The sequence below is a fragment of the Athene noctua genome, chromosome Z (assembly GCF_965140245.1).
Source record: "Athene noctua chromosome Z, bAthNoc1.hap1.1, whole genome shotgun sequence".
Taxonomy (NCBI): Eukaryota; Metazoa; Chordata; class Aves; order Strigiformes; family Strigidae; genus Athene; species Athene noctua.
This window is the reverse complement of record NC_134077.1, coordinates 84,620,162-84,643,117: the sequence shown is the minus strand read 5'-3', so window position 1 is coordinate 84,643,117 and position 22,956 is coordinate 84,620,162. Positions and strand designations below refer to the sequence as shown.

The window sequence follows — 22,956 nt, the reverse complement described above, 5'->3', positions numbered from 1 at the left end:
ACTCATCATTTATTATTCTTTGTGAATGGATCATAAAACTTACGATAGGAGTCAAGACCAGTGTTTACATTCTGACCTGGGCTGTTTTTCCTCATCAGGTCCCTGGAAATCTGCAGGGCTCTCCTGATGTGGCTAGGCTGTACACATGTGCAAAGTTCACCACTAACAGACCACAGCTGAAGATCTAGTTAGAAAGGAGCTCAACCTCAGAAGCTTTAACCTACATCATGAAACTATCTATGAAACACATTGACAAGCTGGGAAGATATTCAAGGAAATTTTAAAGGGTAATGGTGAAGTTGAGTGGCAAAAGACTATGGCAAATAGCCTGGCCCCAAGTTAATCAGACAATAGAAATGAACAGCCAGGATGCAAGATGAAGTAATTGTGTGGTGTGATGGTAAGAGTCACAGCCAGGCTTGTTATACAGAACTGGCTTTGTTCCCCTGGGATCCACTAATTCTGGGATAGTCTTTCCATATGGCAAAAACTCCACTCCTCAGTAAGAAAAAACAGGATCACGCCCTGAGCTTTGCTAATGTTCCATGTATCCTTCCCCAGCCAATGTCCCTACGAGTCACCAGGGCAAAGAGGCATCACGCAAATTCTTTATTAAAATGGGAATGACAGGCTTTTGATTACACAGATCACCAAATCCACTTGATAACACAAAACATGTTCAAGCCTAGGAAACATACTATTTTCTTCTGCTAAAGAGTCTTACTACTAAGCCTTTCTGATGATATTCAGAGTAGCCTTCTGCAATGTGCATCAGCTTGAGAAATTACTTAAGGGTAGAACACAGCTTGGACTGGCAGAGCTTCATGCAGTTCTTCTACCCCTCCATCAACATGCAGCGATTAAAAAAAAAAAAACCAACAGGGAAGTCTATATATAGGGATAATTTATTGTTGCTTAATATTATATGCAAGCTCAAAATATCTATATGGAAGAAGAAAATACGTTTCTGTATTCTGCATTTTGTAATTTCATTACACTGGGAAATTCTTATGCACCTTTACTAGCAAAAATTCATTTGCATTATTAAGGCCTGTGGAGATTTTAACACCTCCTGACATTCCTCCAGAACAACAGTCACTGTAATGGTAAGGTGGTTTCATTATAAAAAAATAATACAGTCTCCCTGTAACTAAAAAAAAAATAAAGAAAAATGGGATTTAAATATGTAGGATGTAAATACACACTCCCTTCCCCACCACAACACAGCTCAAGCCTAAACTACAGAAACGGGGGTTATCAGAATAGTACTCGAGAAGATCACTGTAGGATGAGGGGCAAACCCCTCCCCAACACCCTTTACACAGGGAAAACACACAAATATGTGTGCAGATTATGCAATGTAAATCCGAAGAAACGCATGGAGATTAATTACGCCTTCTATCTGCAAGAAAAAGTAACTTTGATCATCTGCAAAGTAAAAGAGGTGGGGAAGAGGCAGCATGGCAGCACTGATCTTACGAGAGAATTGCAAAGGCATCCAAAAATGAATCCAACCAAATGGCAATGGCAGATTAAAAACTTTTGCTTAACTAACAGTTCCAAAAACTGCTCCCACACTTTTAAAGAAATAGGAATAAATTACATATTCACTGCTTGAGGTTGAGAAAAAAAATCACTATGCTAGAACCAGCAGACAATTTAACAGACTGATTTAGACTCAAGAGTTTTTCCTCTGGCACCTTGGTGCAGGGAGAATATGAAGGAATGATCACTGTGATATAAACCACATACTAAATTCTAGTGAGGAAATACTATAAAAACACGATGTCTTCAAAGAAAGAATGTTAGTGGGTTATTTCCAGCAAAATTTGCTGAAGATGTTAGAAAGCATGAACAATTTTATGACATTTTCTGAAGAACCAAGAGGAAAAAAAAAAAAGTGTTTCAGGCTACAAAGACTTAAAGAATTAAGTTCACTAACAGTAAAATAAGACTAAGGTCACAGAATAAGTCTGATGTGCGGGATGACAGAAAGCCATAACAAGGTTCTATAAGCAAAAAATATTGTATCAATTGATTTTTGACTCTTTCAAAGAAAAGAAGAAATGTGCAACAGAGAATCCTGGTATCATATTTTTTCACATTACAGGCTAATTAGGCATCTTAGAAGTACTCCAGTTACACTAAATAGTATTATATTTGACAGCTTGATGCTTAGAAATAATAATGTTGATATTCTTTAATGTTAGAATTTTTGCCTTTAACTAGTATTGTTGCTAACCACCATAATACTTGTCTAAAAAGATGTTTGAGAACCTGTAATTTTCTTTAATTGGAAAGGATTAATCATTACTATACTGATATAGCTGACACAAAAAAAAAAAAAATTAAATCACACAGAGTTCCAAATCAGACATTTAAAAATATGTTTTCTTTTCTTGTCTGCTCAAGTTTAAACAGGGAAGTCTTCACAGTACTGTCCTCAATCCCATGGTTGCTGGTACTGACTTATTTTGCAGCATGCCTCCCAGGAAGACCAGCTCTGATTAGATTGCTTGTGGAGGAGAGTAAAAATGTCAGAATAAATTTCAAAAGCAGAGAGAGATACATCTAATCTTTGCCCATGTATACCCAGTTGTGCACAACTCCCTCTTTGTGGATCAACAGAAAACACATTAAAACATTCAGGATTGGGACAATATACTAATGTGAATAACGGCTGTTAAGATGACTAACACTTTTATTACATATTCAGAATTGAACACTTTAGCCAGAAATGGAGCCAGAATAAACCAGAGCAGCCTCTCTGGAAGTTAATGGAACTATAATGAATTACACCAATTGAGAATTCAGCATATTATTCTGGGATAGCTTGCTGGTGAAATAAACGAACAAAGTATACTAATTGCATGCTGTGCACGAACACAGCCATTTCAAATTGTATTTCCTGAAAAAGTAACTGAATAATATCACTACCTGAGAAACACCTGGAATCTTTCTTGACCATTTTTCATCTAGTAAAAGCTGTACATAGTAATTTTGTACTTTTTCAATAAATAATACAAAAGGGCTTACAGTCGATTCCTCTTTTATTTCCTTACAAGCTCTGAATTAGGAAGGACAAAAGCATCACCATGACTATTCTGTAAAGCATTCGGTTTTAATTCGTTAACACATCATACCTATATCCCAGAATACGAATATCCATGATACTGGATTGACCTTGGAAAAGTCAAACAGAGTTGTGTGGCCAGACCAGTTTGAGGAGGACGTTCCCAGATGCTACAATGGGCTCCCAGTGCATGCAGCGAGCTGGTCCCTGGATTGCTGTTAGCCTGCATGGCCACATATCAAGGCAGCCATTTCGGAGACTCTTGTTTTGGTGGCATAAAAGGGGAAATGCTATGTACCTTCATGATTTACTCTCCAAAGTCTTTACTACAAAAATACATGTTCTTTTCTCTAGAACTATTTTTACTAATAACAAGAACTGTGTTGATCTTGTTATCCAAGGATATCTAAGGAAAATAAAGCAACCCCCTCTTTACCAGAAACTCCATTCAGAATCATTCCTACTATAAATCACTGCACGAGCTCAGTGGTTCAAAATGCTGCTTTCTCCCAGAGAGAGATTTTAAAGTTCTTCAGATCCATGTGCAACAAGGGGATGATTTATTCTGAGAGGCGGACACAATTTAAAGTGTCAGTGTGTTTCTGAATGGCAACAGCAGCAGCATGGATCCAGCCTGAGTAATCGTGAGACACAGGCAGCTCAGCTGTGAGACACCAGACTGATGGAAGGAAGGGCTTGTTTCTTGTCTTGCCTTCTAGTTTCCTACCCCAGATAGAGGACACAGATATATGGCACAGGTCACGGTTAATACACTGTCACCAAGATAAAAGTCAAGACTGACTGAACTGGTGGCTACTGTTAACAAATGTGATTTCACTTCTCTTCTGTACTACAGTATTTTAGCAAGCCACAGTAAAGAGAAGAGGATGATGTGGTAAATAGCTTACACTCACCAAAAAGCAGTGCCCCTCCTTCCTGTCTGACATCCCATTTTGTAAAAAAAAAAAAAAATACAGACTGCTCTGTCCTTTGTTCCTACTACTCCTTGCTGCAGAAAGGTGGAGCAGCACAGAGCGGAACAGACACAGTTTCTTCCTTCAAGCTTGTAAGACAGCTGCAAAATCCCTAACCTGTACCACAGATTTATTACCTTGTTTCCCACCAGAAGACAGCACTGTGGGTTTCCCCTTTGCCCTGCTAAGGCATGTCTCTCTGTGCCTACCCCTTTCCTTCCTGCTGAACAGAGACTTGCTGACAGTCTCCAGTCCAGGGGGACTTTACCAGAGAGCTCTTTTAAAGGCAACACTGCACTGTTCATGCAGAGAAAATTCTCCTCAGTAGGCCAGAGACAACCCTACTAGGTCTGCATCTTTAGAAAACTATTTAATGTATTTTATCCATAAAATACAAACATCTCCTGAAAGTGCCTGCTTATCTGGATGCTCAGTACAGCTCTTCAAGGTCTACACCACTTCAGTGAACAGAGGAACATTCACAGAGTTGGTGTTTCTCTGCACAAAAGTAACTTCAACCCCCCAAACATCAGACAAATCTCAAGCAAGGGATATGCTAGGGATGATATACTGCCTACAATGGGATGACTGTTATCCTTAGTCATCCTGTCTTGAGGGATAAGCAGGGAAGCAATAAATCAGCTCCTCAGCTCTCCAGAGCTTAATGACTGCTTCCTCAAAGGTCCAGCATGAGGTGGACAAGACCTTCCTCCTCTCAGGAGGCAGTGGGAATGATACTTTTTCCCAGAGTATGTACGATTTTCCACTTATTATTTTCCTAAATTATCAAAATTTTTATTACACTTCAAATTTGATCAGGAAGTTCTCAGATATTTAAACAGCTGTTGGTGTTCACATGCTTAGAAAGATTTTAATTTTTTTTTTCACTAGGCAGCTCCTGAACCAAGCGTTGTAACCGAATAAAGAATAAACCATCAGTAAGTAGTTCAATACCCTAGAAAGTAATATAATTCACTCACACAAGCACATAAACAAAAGGCAAATCACATTTTGACCTTGCTGATGCTTTGTGAAAATGACTAACATCAATCTCGTGGTTCAAACAGTTTAAGGATAGCTTGAAAGCCCTCATAGCCCTTAAAAATTCTCCAGTGAGAATCTTCTAATCCCTACCCTGTTTCACAGGCAAGAGACTCCTGACATGATAGGACTCATGACAGAGATCTGATTTTACCCTTGGTCCGATGCAGTCAATGCCATCAAGCATACAATAATTGGGGTCAGCTCCCAGTGTAACAGCTAGCTGTGCGACACCTTTAATTTCTTTATCAAAAAAAAATCAGTTTAGGTGCAGGCAGGTGGGAAATTGAAGATCACATTTCCATCATTTATGACACACATCCACCTCTGATCACAGCGAAAAGACAGATGTATACATGTTGCCAGTTCCAAAAATCTTTATCAAGTCCTTGGTGGCCAAAAGCACTTTTTACGTCTCCCTAAAAGCTGTAAGCCTCAGCTGTTTTCTGGAAGTATAAACTAGAAATTCCAGAAAGAAAACAGCTCTCTGTTCCCCACTCCTGCACACCCAGAGAGGATATGTATTTTCTTCTGTATCTTCATGGGAACTTGTGCTTGTTTAATGATTTGTTAATATTCTCAGAGCTTACAAACACTCGGCAGAATACATTCTGAATTTCACTGGTTAATGATATGGTTTTAAACACGGTGGGGGACACACACATAAAATACAACAAAGTAAAATAAAAATAGGGCACATCATATGAAAATGAAAGACAGCACAGTATAGTGACTGAAAATTCACTTAATCTAAGGGTCCATCTGCATTTCACATCTGTCAAAAATTCCCAAGTTTCTCATCTTCTCTATAATTCAACATCAGAAGTAGAGCTGCTCTGTCACTGTGTGTCAGTTCAGCTTTCTACACAGGCTCAAAGCCTTAGCTATCAAACAGTCCAATATAAAAGCAACTGTAGCTATATTTGTCCAAAATGATTTGATTTCAACAGTCATAATTACCAAAAATCTAAGCAGATGTTTGCCTAATTTGCCATCACCCTTCCCCTGTCATTACATCAAGAGCCAAAGGCATTGAGTGAGCTCAGCTGTAAAGTCACTTCTGTTCATGTGACTCTCAAAAACTGACCATTCATACTTTTTTGTCCTTTCTCCTCTATTTACCCCCAAATCTTTTGTCTTTCTTGCAGGGAGGATACTCTCTAGTGCTGTTCCTCCATACTCTGAGGTATGTGTTACATCTCCTCTGACCCCACAGCTGCACAGTTGCATTGCTTTGCAGTAAGCCAACTGGCCACTTCAGTAATATTCCTGAAAATCCACCACTTAATTGTTACGTGCTACTCTGACACATGCAAGACAAGAGTCTTAACTGATATAAGTTGGTAATAAATCACCGCTGCCATTTGAGCATCTGCCTCTAATAATTCAACCAGAGTCCTTAAGTTGATGGTTAAGTGAGGTGCTGTATCCCCAAGATAATTCACCTTTTAACAGTATAATTTTCTTTTAAGAAATAGGGCTAAGCTATTTCAGTAGGAGTTTTTAAAATCAAGGTGGGTGACAATATTTGAGTTGACCTTTTTGCTGAACAGAACCAAAATAAAATCAGATATAATTTACAAACAGCTTCAACTGGAGAACAAGAATCAACATGTTTTTAATCTCCTGCATAAAGGCTCATTTCTCATGGAGCAGCCAGACAAACAAGCAGCACTGTTATGTAGGGAGGTTTATTAAGCACACCTTGCTACACAGTTTAAAACAAGTGAGCAGTGGGAATTGTGACTCAGACTTGCTGTTGTCAAGTGAGGAAATCAGGGAGGTGAATCTTCAGGCAGTCTATAATCAGTCTCAGTTAAAGCAAACTGCAATAAGTGACATACTTTCACCAAGGAAGAAGTAATGAACTGAATGCTCTTAAAGCTAATTTGAACCAAGGAGCAGTGTCTGAATAAGCTGTGCACAAGGATTCGTCTTTGGATACAGATGAAAGCTGATGCCAAGCAATTAATGTAAGTGATGTTTCACAGCAAACCGAGAGGCAGGTGATTTCTGTCAAATGAAATCCCTTATTACTAAGCTTCATTTAGCACTAGGACTAAACATATAATGAACTGTTGTATGATGTGTTGCAATTACACACCATGAAAAGCAGCCAGGTAAAAACCATGGTGACTGGAAATCTTCACACAATTCTCTTCAGCAATTTTGAGGGATTTCTTAAAAACAAATTGGCCAAAAAATTTATTTACTGCCAAGTATCCTGTTCATATTGTACATCCATTTTTTTCTTTCCCGTATCAGTATGGTGTTTCTGGAAATCCCAACACAAAATGCTGCAAACCTTTCACATTTAGAAAACAGGAGTCATTGGAAGCCAAGAACAAAGTATCTTAATTAAGAAAGGATATCCAGTGGTTCACAAAATGCAGCTGCCTTGGAAAAACAGCATTTCCCGAGGTTTTTTTGAGGTTGCCTTTCCGGTACTCCCACTTTGAACACTCCTTACTGCACACAATCTAGCAGTTTGATTCTGTCATATAATGATACATATGCTGTTTCAAATCTGAAGGCATTCTCCTAGCATACACTGATCAATGATGCAAGAAGTGTCTCACTTCTCACAGACTGTTTTCAGTGTCCCAAGTCGACTACCTTTTGCTGTGAGACATTACTCCCATGACTCCCGGGCCATGGGGCAACTTCAGGGGAGTGACTGTTTTTATAATGTGCTTTCTCTCTTTATCTCTTAAAAAGAGAAAGCAGTGAAAGTTTCACCTTCATCAAAATTCTGAAAGTCTTGTTTGATTTTAAGCATTGCATATAAAATATTTTGATGGGTTCAGCAGGAGTGATGAGCTACTACTGAAGCATATAGTTAATGATACTGTTCCTAAAACACCCCAAGTTTTATGTGTAACTGAAGAAGTTAATATTTGGTGAGGCATGGTGAAATAAACTACTTTCAAGTAGGGAACAGACAACAGCTTTATGATTTTGCATATTTTCTTTTAAATTAATGTCTTCAGCAAATTAGCTGCATTGACAAAATATGGAAGTAGTAGAACAAAATTAATATAATCTTAAGCAATTGAGAGTGCCCGGAATGCCAACATTACCCTTATGCAAGAACTCCTGGAGGTTACAGACAGGTTAACCCCTTTGTTTCACATAGTGTTTCTCAACCCCTACTCCAAAGCCTTTCAATTGCCTGCCTCGTATGTTTCCCAGGAAAGGTCTTAAGGAAATTGCTGGCAATCAGATACTCATGACCTGACCCTTCTCTCCCAGGAACCTAAGTAATGAGTATCCTTGTGAGAATTCAACTCATGGCTATAGATTAAAGAGCTATTTTTCCTGAGACAACAACTCACAGTATGGCTGATCCCAAACAAGCACTGCTTTTGCCTTATTGGAGAGAGTTGCAGTTTGCCAGAACAGCAGATCAAAATCTAGGGACAGCACTGTATAAGCAGAAACAATAGTTTAGCCAGGTAAACAGACCTGGAAAATCCAAAGTCTCAGCTGCTGGAGCAGAGCTGAACTTAGCAGCCAAAGCACTGCTGAGAGGTGTTCTCCTACAAACTGAGTTTATTTCTCCATCTGAAACAAACAGATTCCTTACAGAGACAAAATGTAATTTACAGCCATAAATGGGTTAACTAAGGACAAGGTTGTAGGCAAAAGAAGGTGTATGATGAGAACAAGGAAAATAAACATGGTGTCAGGTATAGAAATTACACAAAATGCTCCTCTGATATGTACAAAGGTGATGGTGAATACAAAGAAGTACTTTTCTGTCAGAAGCATATATAACAGTGATTTGTGCAGTATCAGAAGTTTAGTAATCTACAGACCTCAGATCTGAGGAATAGAAGTTAAACCATCATAAAATGCTGGTGTTAAAAGCAGCTTTATGTTAAGTTCAGTCTCTCCTTATTTTCCCGCATTTTACATTTTTCCATCCAGTTCCTCCTCCCCGGCTCATCTTTACTGTTCTCTCCACTCAGGCCACACTGTTTTCTGAAGATGGCCAAAACTGAACACAACAGCCTGCTCTGAAGCGCATAAGAAATTTAAGATTTTTGGTCTTGCTTGAATTGGTTGCATGCAATAAATTTCCAAGAAATTTACTGATTAATTAATGAAATAATGGAAAATACTTTGGTCATTCTAGAAACTTGAGATTATTAGCTATCATCACAGTTGCCAATAAGGTGCTTGCTCACTTTTGTGCTAAGGAAGTTTAATGTTTTTACTAAATAAAAAATAAACTCTCCTCTGAAATGAAACAAAGTAATGCCCTGGCAGTAAAGTAGGATGTTGTTGAAATCGGCATAGTAAACCGAAATTCTGCCATGGACATCAATATTGAAGATTAATTTGTTTTGGTTATGTTTTTCAAACTATTGAGTCAGTTATTTGGTTAAGAGAGGCTAAGAAATACTGTTACAGTATGACACAATTTTTAATTTTTACTATATTCTTAATATATTCCAAAATACTGGTACATATAAACATATGCTAATGTAACCTTTTTGATTTTAATTATGGTAATTTTGGACACATTGTACACAGAGGGCTAAGACCTTTTAATCCACATTAAAAGAGAGCGCTAAAAATGGCCACCATTTTAATTTATATTTAGAGATCCAAATGCATGCACTAATTTCTAGAACAATGGGTACTGAACAGCTCACTAAGCATCCAAATTTTGTTTGTATGAAAAGAGAGATGGTGTGTCTTTTTACATGCTGACAGAATTGGTAATGAGTTATAAATGAGCTATTAATGACATTTTTATAAGCTGCAAGGGAAAAAAGGTTTAGCAGTTTGACTACAGGGATACCTTCTTGGGAAAGCTGAATTACTAAATTTAAATTTGTGAAGAATACAAAAGAAGGCCCAGTGATTTTAGTATGATGATTACTCCCAGGTGATCAAGATCACACCTACTAAATGCTGTCTCATAGGAATATGAGAAAAGCTGCCACTAGGTAAAGGTTTGTGAAGTGAGGATGAAAAATGCAAAAAGCACTGATCATGCTTTTATTTAAATCTACCCTTTTTAAAGAAAAATTAGATATTTAGCTTTTAAGACAGGGGAGTCATATTCAGGATGCAGAACATACCATTTTACCTGAACACAACTTTCAGGTAGAAATTTAGTCTAGCTACAGTAAAAATGATCCTCCTTTAGAACAGATAATGCAAAGCACTACAGAGTGGGTTTTGCAACAGTCTTCCTATATATATGTAAAGCTCTGAACCTCATGAATTGCCATTTTGCTCTTTACAGAGGGTTAGCATTTGTCACGTTCTATGTGTTATATCAGAGTAAAATAAACCAAAAACTACATCAATGAAATGAGGCATTCGTAAGCATGAGGAAATACAGTATCTGTTTCAGTTATGTTGGGTTCTAGTCTCCACCCAATCAAAAAAAAAAAAAGTGGAAGATGGTGTTTACGATATTTTTGACTTGGCATTATATCTCTGGTTCCCTTTAAGTTATACATTAAGTCAAAAATGTAGTAAGATGCTGCTTACAGCTCCAGATTTGAAAATGTCTCTCCTTCATCAGGTCATGTGTGAGTAAGCTGTCTTTCAGAGTGTGTAACAACGTTTGATCTCCTTGAACACAGGCTTTGTAACTGATAGCTTCTTTATGAGATCATTTGGCCCGTTGTATGTGAAGGAGCATAAATCAACAAGCTCAGGTTAATCTTTAAAACCAAGCAGAATATAGCAAAACACTATAAAAACTGGAGTAATAATTACAGATGTCATTTGCCTGTTGTCTCTGAATTATTTTAAAGCCACATTTTCCCTTCTAAATTTTACAAATGCCCACATGAAACTTGTGTATGTGATGTATGTACTGTTAATGCAGACTGAGGAAGAGTTCTCTTTGTAGAGCCTTTCATTGTAAAGATGAACTTCTCAGCTTTCCAGTTTTTTCAACAAAAAAACATGCTTTCCAAGAAATCTAACATCATGACAAATCATTTCTGCGGAATTAGTGCAACAGTTAGAGATATCACTTAAGTTTTCTATTAAATAAAGCAATTATTTTCTAATACAATTTTATCAACTCACTCTCAACAACTTCTAGATTGATGCATTCGCTATTTTGAGAATAAAAGCTAAAGGAAAAATAGGAAAGTGATTTTATGACAATGCGTATTATTGAGATGGACATAAATAACAAAAATAACCAGTAAAATAAGCAGGATAGAAGAGGACAGAAAGAGGGAGGAATTAACTAAAAAACCAAAACCCAAACACAGAATGTTTAGGGAATGAATACATTCATGACTTTTAGCTCACAGAGCAAAGGGATTTCCTTCTTAATCGAAGGCTTTCCAAAGGATTAAAAGAAGATAAAATTATTCTCTATGCTTATTTTATATAGTATGAACACTTTGGCATTATTTTAGATGTAAAGTAGGTTTCCAATCAAGTATTCACTAGGTTTGAAGAAACAAAACAGGGCTGCAGGAAGAAAACCCAAACAGGGAAACCAAGGCTTAAATCTAGTGAAGACTACCAGACTCACAGTGTGAAGTTTAGTTGAGAAAATTTCACGTTAAACACAAGGATGCATACTTTAACCTGGAAAAGTAATAAATCAAGGTAACAACCACAGGTTACAGTGCAATCTTCAGCAACCCAGCTTTTAATCAAGATAGGCTGTTTGCTTGAATGAGACGTTGTAATACAGTTGGGAAGTAATTAAGATAATTATTACAGTGAATGTTTTACAGGTGGCCAGAGTAAATGCCCTTCCAGCATTGTCAGAGAGAAAGCAACATTCAAAATTCAGAAGTGGGAGCTTGTTACCATGAAAAAAAAAAATCAGTGTGGGTAAACAGCAGTGGAAACTTTTGATTACGTGACTCGCTACCAGCCATGACAAAACACACATGAAACATGAAGTTTAAAATGACAACCTACAAGATACTAAAGTGAGAAGGGCTGTTCTAATATGTGCAACAGCCAGAGGTTTCAAGTCATGGCAGCAAACCTAGGTTGAATGTGCTGCTCACTGAACACAAGGCTCTCTGGTCTGCAAGAAACTGCAGTATCCAGGCTTTTGTTGGTTGCCACTGATATGCGGCCTATTCAACAGCTGAAGATAAGGGCTTTTATCCTAATGTTCAGGATTATAGAAACTTCCTATCAGTATCCCTGCAGGAACCGTTTTTCTCAAGAACCAATACTTCTCTTTGATGAAAGGATACTTCTCCAAGAGCTGATACTGCTAAACCCAAGATCAACTTTTCTAAAGTACATCCATATCTCCAAGAGGGAAGGAAATATACAAATGCATTCTGTTATTTGCATGTGAATTTTTTAATTTGTTTTCATGAAGTATACTTAAATATTTGTGATGCCTTTTCTTCCTCTCCCAATGACATGTCTATATAAAACCATCCAGACACCAAAACACATATGCGGCTTCGTAAACATTCACAAGAAAAAAATGGTGTGAACCAAACACAAAATAAAAAATTACTGTTAAATTAGACCTCATTATTATTTACACTAAAAGCAGTTAAACCATAACACTCATGCTAAAATAAAACATCCTTTACAAAAAAAAAAAAAAAAAAAAAAAAAAAAAAAAGTAGAATAAAAGAATCTGTCTCAGTTTTACCTTTCCAAAATAACTGCAGGAAAATGAAACCTCTGACTGTACCTTCTGGTGAACGAATTTATGACCTGCAACTCAAAGAATTGTTTAGAGAAGGCATATGACATGAAGTTCATAATGAAACTGTGTGCTAGAGAGGTTTCATTGATGGGTTTGCACGGGTGAAAATAAAGCACTGTTGTCACTGTACACTTCATTTGGTAATTTCTGTGGTCCTTAGTAAATGTATTGAAGCATATTTTGGTATAAGAATAATTATTGCTAGGGTTTTTAATTAGTACAGATGCAAAAAGGACCATTACGCTGGTTACTAAACAAATACACACAGTCTGTGACTTAAAAGCAGAAGAACAAACAGAAGTGTTAGAATGGGGATTACCCCAGGCAGGTTATTGATGACTGGAAGAAGTTTCCTATTTACCTGATAAGCAGCTGTTCTTTAACTATTTATTGAAGGAGGATAAAACAGAGCAGGGCTGTTCATGGCACCTCTCCAGCACCACTAATGCTATAGTTTCACAACTGATGAATTACATTCTCAACCAATGGGTGTTGAAATAGGTCTTCTGTAGTTCATGGAGAAAACAAAAGAAAGGGCCCCACTGAATTAGTGCTGTCTTGTAGATGGTACAAAGAAGGATTTTGCAAAGGAAACAAGTATCAGAATGTGAATTCTCAGTGCAAAAGTGCCTCGACTCAGAATTTATGTCCAGATCTGCTCTAATTACAGCCTGTCAGGTACATGTCAAATTCGTGTGAAATATGAGCAAAAACAGAAGGAGGCTCTACATTTCCTTCATGTGTCCCACAGGAACATGTTGGTACTCCACATAAATACAATGAGGATTTGTTATCTCTGCCTAATGCTGCTTAATATTTTCAGCCTCTCAAGCCATAGCAAAGTACAATATTTTGAAGAGAAGTAGAAGGAACATTACAACTTCAGCAAGACGGGTAGAAACATATAGATAGTTGGCTTCCTCGGGGGGAAAACCTGTTTATTAATGGAAGAAGATAAAATGTAAAATTATATTCCTTCCTTAACAGACTTCATTTTGATTTTTTTTATGACTAGAACTTTTTGATATGTGTTCCTCTTTGCATGGATATATTGAACTGAAAGCAGAAATACAAAATAACTCCACCTCTGTCCGAAATACACATTGCTGAACCGATTAAGCTAGCTTTGCTTTTAAGTGGAGGGAAAAAAGCCAGCAGTATTCAGGGAAGTGCATTAAACTTGGAATTTCCAGCTTGGACTGGAAATGAATCTAAAAATCACAGTCTTACAATTTAACTTAGATCTGATAAAGGCTATTAATTTAATGATTTAAGCACACGTTTAATTACACTTCAAAAAATTTTACAGCTCACCAAGGAAGTAGAGTTTGTTCATATGTAATATTTAGTAATACGTGGATAATACAAAAACATTTTAAAATTTTATATTAGTCAATGCTGTCGCACCTAACCTGCAGTGTGGTCATCAGGTACTCTACTTTTTTGATCAATCACCAAATTTAGTAATCTGCAACAGTCTTACCAAAGCATCAACCAATTACAATTATATCACCATTATTATATCACTTCACTGAATAAATAATGACTCACTGAGAGGCAACCGCATTCAGCTACATCCCTTTATATACTGAAGCAGATACAATAGGAAGGTGTATGCAGAGTTATAAGCACTTTTGATAATTTTCATAGTCATATTTCAAAGTAATGCTTTATTAATCCCTCTTAGTGCAATATTCATAACAACATTTTTAAAGGGACATGAAGCATATTGATATGTGTGCTGTAAATGCATTTTGACCATGGCTTCTGGTATAACACAGAGGAAAAGCAGTTTGGCAACTGCAAATATTTTACAGGCATAAAACTATCAATTTACAGAAAATAAAAATATCAATATCAACTTTCAGAAAATAGGTATCTACAGCTTTAAAGGAAAGAGAAATGAGATTATTTCTTGGGATGAACCCTTTCCAATTATAGCTTGACAAAAAATTAAAATAATAATTTAAGCCTGAAGTCAATTAAAATGGCCAAGTACTAAAACTCCTAAAATAGGCTTTAAAAAAAAAGCCCTCACAGATGGAACTTTAACTGCACAGCACAGTCGGGTGCTGTTATAATAGGCGCTTTTTTTTTTTTTAATAATTTTGATCAAAGCTTATTAACCAGCAGCATCAAGCCATCGGTGGTTTGAACTACACACGAGAACTAATTAAATTTAAAGGACCATAGCCTTCTTGAAGGCACAACATGTAATCCCCAAGGCAGGAACTTGAATGAAGGGGATGAGAACATTTGCATAGTAAACCAGTGGAAAATGGAAAGGTGCTTGATCTTATTTATTTTGGGCATTATAACAAGTTTATTGGAACCAATTTTCAATCTGTCCTCATCATCAAACATATAAAGGAGTATGAGCATTGAAAGTCTGAAAATTCACTTAATATGGAATATTTCCACACGTGGCAAGAAACACATTTCATTTAATCCAACAGGCCAGATCATGAGATCCTTTCTTACCCCAAGGAGCTGTAATTTCCACCAATTTCAATGTGAAATATGACTAAGGAATTCACAGGCAAGAGAAAATACAACAGACAAAGGAAGCTGACTGTAAATTGGTGCCCAGTCCCCTTGTTTTGTCTACAGGCAGCCAGATACAATAGCATTATAACTGAAAATAACAATAATAAATTATAAAATAATTTCTTCCATTGCTTATCTCCCACCAGCTATATTACCCTTTATATCTATTATAGATTTTGGTACATAACATCCTTCCCTGCAGTTTTGTCATATACCTGGGAAAAAGAATAACCTATTCTCTGGTCATCTTCCAAACACTGTGAAGAGGTAAACTATTACCCTTCATCTACCTTTCAAGGTCCTGGGAAGGAAGCAAAAAGGGTGAAGGTTTATCCAATCCTTACTCCTGTTTTAAAAGCTTCCTGATATATGGACCACTGAAGTATTTTTCAGTTAACAGAAGGGTTTCATTTGTATGACAAAGACATGATTGCTAATCATGACACCAAATGATGTTTTCTTAGTCTGATAATCTTACTGTCATTTTAGGTCCCCTAGGAGAAAGGACTCAGTAGCTGAAGTAAGTAATAACAGGAAAATTTAGCACTGAGCAGAAGAGGAATCAGAACAGCTGGGTTGCATTCTGAATTGTCCTTAGTAAGAATAAGGGTTTCTGCATTCTAAAATGAGAGAAACTCTTGCATCAGTGCAGTGGCATCATGCTGAGTCACCAAGTCACTCCTTTGGGCTAAGAGAAATACAGACTGGCAATTTTCAGCTTTTTTTAAAGAAAAAAAACAAAAACAAAAACAGGTCCTTGTGTCAACAGAAGATGCAAAGAACAACTGCCTTATTCCAATCAACATCTCTCTGTAATCTTTCCAAGACTGCTTCAGGTGCGTTTCATCTGTGCATGTATATATTGTTCTTTCTACTGTCAGAGGACTTAGCGGTTCCAACCAAAACCAGTGACCCTATAAAGGCTAGGCACCTGTCATGCTAAAGAAAGTACCAGATTTTTGATTAAAGAGTTGAAGTGCAAGACTAGTTGCAACACGTGAGGGAGGAGTGAAACAAGAAGACAGCACATCAGCAGTCTCAAGTGTGAGGCACCCACAAAGTGGAACTTCCGTGAATCACCAGTAGTAAAAGCTGGTTTTGGTGGCTCAGCCATAATTTTAGCAACCCTGGAGTAAAAAGGAGGATTTGCCCTAATCTCCCTCCTTTACTGGATGCAGAGGGAAATGTGGTAACTAAGGATGAGGAAAAGGCTGAGGTGTTCAACGCCTACTCTGCCTCAGTGTTTAGCAGTGGAACTGGCTGTTCCCTGGACACCCAGCCTCAGGAGCTGGGAGATGGGGAGGGGAAGCAGACTGAGGTCAGCACAGTTGAAGAGGAGCTGGTCAGAGACCTGCTGCACCGCTTGGATGCACACAAGTCTGTGGGACCGGATGGGTTACACCCAAGGGTGCTGAGGGAGCTGGCAGATGTGCTCGCCAAGCCACTGTCCATGATTTATCTGAAATCATGGCTCACTGGGGATGTCCCGTTGGACTGGAGGGTGGCAAATGTGACACCCATCTACAAGAAAGGAAGGAAGAACAATCCAAGAAACTACAGACCTGCCAGTCTGACTTCAGTGCCAGGGAAGGTCATGGAGCAGGTCATCTCGGGTGCCACTAAAAGTCGTAGGAGACGATCTGATCTCACCTGAATCTGATCCTGATCTCACCAGGGGATCAGGCCCAGTCAGCATGGGGTTACGAAAGGCAGGTCCTGCCTGACAAACCTGATCTCCTTCTATGACAAAATGACCCTACTACTGGACAGGGAAAAGCTGTGGATATTGTCTACCTGGATTTTCAAAAAGCATTTGACACAATTCCCCATAGAATTCTCAAAAAACCCTGTCTGCCCTTGGCCTGGATGAGCAAATGATCTGCTGGGTCAAGCACTGGCTGGATGGACGGTCCCAGAGAGTGGTGGTCAATGGAGCTAAATCCAGATGGCAGCTGGTCACAAGTGGTGTTCCTCAGGGCTCGGTGTTGGGACCATTTCTGTTCAACATCTTTATTGGTGATCTTGATAAGGACATAGAGTGTGTCATCAGTGAATTCGCAGATGATACCAAGGTAAGCGGGAGTGTTGATCTGCATGAGGACAGGGAGGCTCTACAGAGAGACTTGGAGAGATTGGATCGGTGGCCAACATCAACGGGATGAGATTCAACAAGGCCAAGTGCCAGGTCCTGCACCTGGGCCACAAAAACTCCCTGCATGGCTACAGGCTTGGGGAGGAGTGGCTGGAGAGCTGTGTGGAAGAGAAGGATCTGGGGGTTCTCATTGACAAGCAGCTGAACGTGAGCCGGCAGTGTGCCCGGGTGGCCAAGAAAGCCAACGGCATCCTGGCTTGTATTAGAAATAGTGTGGCCAGCAGAAGTAGGGAGGTGACAGTCCCCCTGTGCTCTGCACTGGTGAGGCCACACCTGGAGGGTTGTGTCCAGTTTTGGGCACCTCAATAGGAGAGAGATCTCGAGGTGCTGGAGCGAGTGCAGAGCAATGAAGCTGGTGAAGGGCCCGGAGAACAGATCCTGTGAGGAGAGATTGAGGGAGCTGGGACTGTTCAGTTTGAGGAAGAGAAGGCTGAGGGGAGCCCTCATCCCTCTCTACAGCTCCCTGAAAGGACATTGTAGAGAGTTTGGTGCTGGTCTCTTCTCACAGGGAATTAGTGACAGAGCAAGTGAAAATGGCTTTAAACTGCAACAGGGGAGGTTCAGACTGGACATTAGGAAAAAATTTTTCACAGAAAGAGTGGTCAGAGAGTGGAATAGGCTGCCCAGGGAGGGGATGGAGTCACCATCCCTGGATGTGTTCAAGGGTTGTTTAGATGAGATGCTGGGGGATGTGGTGTAGGGGAGAACTTTGTAGAGTAGGGCTGATGGTTGGACTCGATGATCCCAAGGGTCTTTTCCAACCTGAATGATTCTATGATTCAATGATTCAGCAAGTAAGAAAAAAACAAAATCAATGTCCCCCTGCTCCCAGGAAACAGTCATACCTCCCCATTCATGAAGAGCTGCTTAACAGTAGGAGGATTTCCTTCCTGTCCTTCTTCCAGAGCAGAAACTCTCTCAAACAGTTCACAGGCATTTATAAGGACCTGGCACATCATATATACTGCTGCTCAATAATTTACTAAACTGCAGTGAAAGCGGGAGTTGTGTGACTTTTCCAATCTCACATTCATAATCCTAACCAATATGTCAAATTTCCCCCATGCTCATGGCGTGATGGGCAAAGCTATTGTATAGAAGGACAAACTGTTCTAATTATAAAAATTGTACTATTTCTAAAAATTGTACTTCTCATATACATCAGTTGTTTTCCTGAATGCTTTACACTAGTAGATATTAGTACATACTAATTAAATTTTAATTTGTTCTTTTACAATACAAAGCATTAATTACATCAGTGTGTAGAGACAAAAACTACCACGTTTCAGTTGATTTTGGCTTCAAGCTATAAAGTAGAAACTGCTGTCAAAAAGGAAACCATGAATTACATCTTCAAATGGTAGTTTAAGTGCCAAAGAACTAAATTTTTAGGTAAACTTTAAGGCTACAGCTTAACTGCTGTTGCAGGGAAAAAGCCTCTACACAAAACTTATTTGAAGCTGAACAAATAAATATAACTGCCTGCTGTTCAGAGACTGAAAACCTACCTGATACCCTTTCTAAGTATTTATGCATGAGTAAACTCATTTTTGCAGAAGACACAGAAATGGTTTTATTCTGCAATTCATCTGCTGTTACAGAGAAAAAGCTGTCACAGTAACAGCCATTTGCAACGCCCAACATACATAGGTTGTGTACTTCATTTAAGTTCATGCTTATATGAACAAGAGCTTGTCTTTTTATTAAAATCATGCTATCATGGTTTCAGCACAGGCAGTGATGGACAGAACGCATCATAACCCACTCCAAACTGTTCCAACAGTTAATTATCCTGTCAGCAATAATGTTCCACTTTTGTCTTTGCCTAATGTTGAGTTTCAGTTATTCAAGTTCATTAAACACCTATATGCTGGATGGAAGGACCATCTACCATCACATCATTTTGCAATGTAGTTTCTTTTAGACCATGAAAACAATGATCATTTAAAATCCTTCTCAGCATTTCATTTAAATAATTTGCTAATCCTTCCATTGTTACCATAATTTTGTCGCCCCTAACTTGTTATCATTTTTCTCCAAATCTTTAACACAGAATTTAACACAGCACTGTATCAAGGGGCCAAATCATATATTGACTTAAACGTCCCTTTTGCCTTAACACTGCCAATCCGCTTATTTATTTTCACATTCATTTCTTTTAAGAAAGTCATTGGTGCTTCAGAGAATTTTTTCTTTGCTTATCTTCCAAAATATCCTTACAGTAGGACCAGTGGTTCTCTATCAGGTAAGTCAGGAGTTAAGTCAGAGACCGGCTGAACTAACATAGGCTGAGACCGAACCTGTTTCCTGCAAGGCCAGGCAGAACAGTTCCACTTTGCCAGAATGGGTGCAATATGGAACAGAGTCCAAAAGCTGTCCAAGTAGCTCTTGGCTTTGCTAGACAGGTGCATGTGAGGAAGATGATGGCAACCCCTGGAGGTACCCAGCTTTATGTGGCAGAAGGAGATAGATAAAGTAAAGCTTGTGACATTGCTGGTTTTCTCAAGTGAAGCGTAGCTGTCAAAGGACTGGAAATCATGGTATTATACTATGTTAGAATGCATACATTTTGTTTATAGTTGATGTATCACAAAATGCAAACTGGTTTATATACATTATATACATATCCACTTCCACACTCCTCAGATACAAGGACTGACAACTTTCCATTTATGAGACAGACATACTACCTCATTTAAGAATCTGTTTATCATGTGTTGTGTTAATTTCCACATTCCAATTTCTTGATTAAAATGTGGTGCAGCGTGATATCTTACGGAAGTTAGTCTATTACTTTACTAATTTTACCTTCATCAGCCAGCTGGTAATCTCACCACAGAAGACGAGTACCTAGTTTTCAACCTCTGGTTTCTGCACCTTTACAAAAACTGGAATTAACCATTCTTTTTCCTTTTCTTAATATTTTTCTTCACTGAGTCCTGTTCCAATATTTGCATCAGATCAACAGCAGACTGATACACCCATAACCGAATGTGACATTTAATTTACTTTTCTTTTGGTAAATATTAGCAGCTTTTTTCCAAATACAATGGGATGCCCTCAGTGCCCCAAAAATTCTAAGAAACACTCCCCCACAATTATTGGTAGCCAAGAAAATTTGCCAGGCAGCTTTTTAAACTCTGCATGTCAACGTACCCTGGTTGACTAATTTTAAAATGCCTACATTTCACAGCTGCTGTTTCATGTCCACCCTAGTTGCTAGAAGTACATTATGATGCAATAACACCTAGTTTTCCCCCCTAAACACAGACCAAAAGCACTAAACATGACTGTCTTTTGAATTACAACTGATTTTTTTATAATTGCACAATAACAGCTGCATATATGTTCTCAACTGACTTTAAGACTGGTCATTGGCCTTCTACCTCCTGGGCTGAGATTGTCTGCCTTTATAATGTGTGGCTTTCTTCACTCATCTCCTGCAGTTCCTACTTTTCATTTATGACAACCAGCAAGAGCTTCTCACTTTTTAAGTTTTGGACATGCACACATAAAATGCATCTGCCTTCACTTTCTTTCAAAGCAATTTTAAATTACGGTCTTCTCTTTTGATTGTGGCTTTCACCAATATCTACTAAAAATTCTCAAAAATCCTTCCATTCTTATTAACTCCTGCAACCCACACAATGACATTCCAAATCCAAAAGGAAAAGAAATGTAAAGTTGGACTAAGAGATAGGAAAACTACAGATAAGCAGAAGAAAACCAAACATCATCTGTATTATCTTTTACACCTTACAGTCCTTGATGCTCGGTGTAGCTATGAGTTTCATTATCCTCTCATACCACTCACCTCTGAATCACTGTCTTCAGAGACACAGTCTGCTTCAGACCTCTTTTTGCATGTGAAAATCCTAGACCACACTAGGATATTCAGCTCCTAACTGTGTTTTTTCTATTGTTCATGGAAAGAGAAAGCTCTGCACAGAGGAAGAGTATCAACTCATTCAAGTGATAGTCATTGTGCAGGTTCAAGAATGCCATTACCTTGAAAAACTAGAGTGTGTTACACAAAGAATAAAGTTTATAGTCTTCATATTATTTGCAGATTTGCACTTGAAAGCACTGTCTAGTCATGATTAAAATCCTGAGCATTATATTCCTCAAAGGCAACACAAGGCACATTTTTGTTTACAACTCAAATAAAAATACAGTTGCTATTTTTTTCCTATAACATTGATCAGTCCAGTCCCTCATGATTGCCAGAGTAGAGCAGTGGGGGGTTGTTTTCATTTTTGAATACATATGTCTGTCTCAGAACTCACACTGAGCTAATTAAGTCCTACTGATGCTAGCAAAAGAAACAACACTTTCCACTTCCCTTTCCTTTTTACTTAAAGTATTTCTCCCCACAGTATCTGAACTGACCAAATACTACTTGAAAGCAAATATTTATGAGTAGTGTAGTACTATACAAAAGAATTTATTTCCATAATTGCAACTTTATACATTTATCTGAAGCTCTGCCTACTTTATATTATATTAGAAACTCCTCAGAAGACATGTTGATATAAAGCTGAATACCACTGGTATCAGGGTCTGGAACACTTTTGGTTCCCAGTATGCACAGTAAACAGTTGTAATAGGTTGTCGTCTTGGTTACTCTTACCTATGGTGGAAATACAAAGTTCCAGTGAGACAACCCCAGCAAACTTTGCAGATCTGAAGACAAGTCTATAATAGCTATATGGCAAGCGTCAATGAAGTTCTACAACTCTGTTAGAATTTGTTCTGCATATTCCTACTAGTCAGCCAAAATATGCCAAAATTTCTATGACTCACTGTTAAATATCTTGTATTGTAGCATGGACACTTGCTGTACCCTGTAAGTCTCTAGTCCTGGAAAAACTAGTCAAGTTTCATGAACACTTTCATGAGGCCAAAAATTCACTGACAAATTAAAATTAATTCTGCTATAAATACATTTTTATTCCATTTGTGCACATGAGTCTTTTTATAGCCATTACACGTCCTTTCTTTCCCCTTTTAAACACTGCTGAAACTGTCAGGAACTACATTTTACCTTTTAGCAATCATTGCATACACATCATGATTCCTAGAATTTAAAATGGAATTGTTGAGGGTTCAGATACTGTTAGACTGTCATTACTTCTGCAAAGTATGTAATTTGTCATTTTGGAAGAAATGACAGTACCATCGCTTGTGCAACATGCTTTTAAACTTCCCCTCTCTAATTCAAAAATGCCAGTATTATATCTGCTTCAAGAGAGACACTTTTAATGCTTGCAGGTTGGCTTGTCATAGAGCAATTTGGCAGGTACTATTCTGTCTTCATTAAGGATTATTCACATAAAGTGATTGGCCTGTCCGTGATATTCCCCAAAGAGAATACATTCTGTCTTACCTGATGGTAATGAGGCCTGTGTTAAATTTTCACTTTCCTCATCAGTGCTGCCATCATAGTCATTTTCTCTCACTGTAGCCGTCTGAGTGGTAGCTATACTATCCC

At 38.2% G+C, this 22,956-nt stretch overlaps 1 protein-coding gene across 3 annotated transcripts in view; it reads right to left on the bottom strand.

Moving 5' to 3' along the window:
* The window catches only part of XRCC4 (X-ray repair cross complementing 4), a 184,402-nt gene that overhangs the window by 75,167 nt on the left and 86,279 nt on the right, over nt 1-22,956 (bottom strand). For all 3 annotated transcript variants that reach the window (XM_074932009.1, XM_074932007.1, XM_074932008.1), the window contains exon 6: nt 22,852-22,955. In XM_074932009.1, the coding sequence (XP_074788110.1) occupies nt 22,852-22,955 (104 nt within the window). The remainder of the gene's footprint in view (nt 1-22,851; nt 22,956) is intronic.